The sequence below is a fragment of the Equus quagga genome, chromosome 15 (assembly GCF_021613505.1).
Source record: "Equus quagga isolate Etosha38 chromosome 15, UCLA_HA_Equagga_1.0, whole genome shotgun sequence".
Classification (NCBI taxonomy): domain Eukaryota; kingdom Metazoa; phylum Chordata; class Mammalia; order Perissodactyla; family Equidae; genus Equus; species Equus quagga.
This window is the reverse complement of record NC_060281.1, coordinates 35,682,579-35,685,280: the sequence shown is the minus strand read 5'-3', so window position 1 is coordinate 35,685,280 and position 2,702 is coordinate 35,682,579. Positions and strand designations below refer to the sequence as shown.

Here is a 2,702-nt window from a genome sequence, read left to right as displayed (position 1 = left end):
ATAATAGTATCATATATCAAATAGAATATTGCTTCTACTTTAGACAAACACTTTCTATTCGTCCTCAGTTTTATCTCCAATTATCTACTATAATAACTTCTTCACCTGCCATATTCTGCCTTACTTGCTGATTGTTTACATTCCTATCTAATTCTTCTCCCTAAAGTATAAACTCTTCAATGGTGAACACTGTTTTACTTGTTATTTCTCTTATTACCATAAAAATTGAATTGATTCATGACCAGAGAAGATAAATTGTCACCAATGAAGTTGTCTTTGATAGTAAAGTCAATATACTAATTTCAAGATTATGTCTTAAAAATACAGAGTTCTGGGCACAAAAAGAATTAGTTAATAGGAAGGAAAACTCAGTTCAAACCATCCCTTTTATGAGAAAAGCAAATTTAAACCTATATCACACCCTTGTTATGTTCACAGGCTAAGTTTTACATACTATAAATATTTCTTGGCGATAACATAGATAAATAAAAACTGATAATCATCTTTGGTGCTTCTCACCTTCATGTCACACAGCAAGGTATCAGCAAATATTGGAAGTTCTGTGTTCAATACACCTCCAGAATTTAACTACTTCTCTTAGCTTCACTACTGTCATCCTGGTCTAAGCTTCCAACAATTCTCATTCAAAAGATTATAAGGAAATGCTAACTGATTCCATCCTTGCTCCCTTACTCTCTATTCTCAACATAGCCTTTATTGTGACTCACCACAGAAATCATTTTAAGTCAGTTCTTTGCTCAAATGCCCCAATATCATGCTATGTCACCTAGAGTAAATGCTGAAATATTTCAGATGGCAAACATAATGTCCATTTCTTGCCATTCTCTCCATTACTCACAGAGTTCCAGGCACATTGGTCATCTTGTGTTTCCTCACACACAAGAAAGACACTCTGTCCCAATGCTCTTTCACTTGATGTTGTTTCCATATAGAATATTATATCCTCAGATACTTGCATGACTCACTCCCTCATTTCCTTCTGTCCAAATGTGACTTTTTCGGAGAAGACTTTGTTAAATCAAACACACACAAAAGTGCCCAGCATAGCGTGCTGTTTCTTCCTTACCTTCCATAATTTGCATTACCTTATGACAAAGCCCTGCATTTATTTATTCATATTTTATTGTCTGCCCCCTGAATTAAAACAAGATCCATGACCTCACGGATCTTTTTCACTGCTGTATCCTCTGCAAGTTGAACACTGCTTGCTCAAAAAATACTTCGAATGAATGAATGACTAAAGGAAGAGTAATTGTAATCATATACGTGAAGAACATAGTTACCAATGGTACAAATTTCGGGAAAGAAATTCAAGAAATGTATCAATTTATCATGTATTAGAATATGAATACCATAAAGATCAGTGCAGTTTTCATTTGTTTTAACGATGCCACTTATTTTCTTTAGGCAAACAGCTTCTTCCCAAAGACTTTCTTCAGAGCCAACATCACTTCCTTATTCCTAAGGGTATATATCAGTGGATTCATTACTGGAGTGACAGTAGTGTGTATGACAGCCACAAACCGACTCTGTTTTACAGAGGTGGCAGAGGTAGGGGTTATGTAGGTGAGCCCCACAGTTCCATAAAAGAGAGATACCACCATGAAATGAGAGGCACAAGTGGACAGAGCTTTGTGGAGCACACTGCAGTTCCGGTTCTTGAACAGAAGAAAGCTGATAATATAACAGTAGGAGAGGAGGGTGAGAAAGCATGCTGCCATTGCTAAGCTGCCAGTGACAATATAGATGAGCCACTGATTGAGTCGTATATCCCCACAAGCCAATTCTAAAAGGGGCTTGACATCACAGAAGAAGTAGTTGAGTTTTTGAGAGTGGCAAAAGTTCAGGCGTGCAGTCATGACAGAATGCATCAGAGCATAAAAGAAACTGGTGAACCAGGTCACAGCTGCCAAGAGAATACACAGCTGGGGGTTCATGATGACAGAGTAACGAAGTGGGTAGCAGATGGCCACGAATCGGTCAAAGCCCATCATGGCCAGCAAGATGGATTCAGTGCAGCCCAGAAAGTGGAAGAAGTGTATCTGAGTGATGCATCCTAGGAAAGATATAGCTTTATGGGTGGAGAGGAGGTTTGACATTAGTTTGGGCAGTGTCACTGAAGAATAGCAGATATCCAGACAAGAAAGATTTCCCAGGAAAAAATACATAGGGGAGTGGAGTCTTGGCTCTAAAATGATGATCAATAGTATAGCCCCATTTCCCAACAGGTTTATTATGTATAGAATGGAGAAAATCATGAATATTACAGGTTGAAGTCCCTGAATGGAGATCAGACCCAGCAAAAGAAACTCATTCACTGTCGTGTAATTCTCCATTACTTTAAGAAGGAAAGATAACAATGACAATTAGCAAATATTTTCCAGTGCACTGTATTGGTTAAGTGAAGCAAGTTTATCATCTGGAAGAACATAAGGATGATTCAATGAACAGAATGACTAGGAATGCTAAAGCTGACTTCATCTGCAACATAAGGAAAACAGAAATATATGACGCCCTCTGAGCCATTGTGGAATATGTGATACATAGTACTAGTAAAGATACTAAGAATGCTGAGTTAAACCTAAAAAGAAGCTAATAAATAATAAAAGCTGATAGTCAAAGAAGACATAAAAGTAATAGAACAGAACTCAATTCTAGCTGCATCTATGGCATTAAAATTA

General features: G+C 37.3%; 1 protein-coding gene across 1 annotated transcript; it reads right to left on the bottom strand.

Moving 5' to 3' along the window:
• Positions 1 to 1,424: 1,424 nt before the first annotated feature.
• On the bottom strand, positions 1,425 to 2,357 carry LOC124225979 (olfactory receptor 12D3-like). Its single transcript, XM_046638723.1, has one exon. It carries the CDS (start codon positions 2,355 to 2,357, stop codon positions 1,425 to 1,427), a length of 933 nt encoding a protein of 310 aa, XP_046494679.1.
• Positions 2,358 to 2,702: the final 345 nt, after the last annotated feature.

Bases quoted from the DNA above. Each gene is read 5' to 3' on its own strand.
- LOC124225979 (XM_046638723.1), bottom strand. From the start codon at position 2,357: ATGGAGAATTACACGACAGTGAATGAGTTTCTTTTGCTGGGTCTGATC.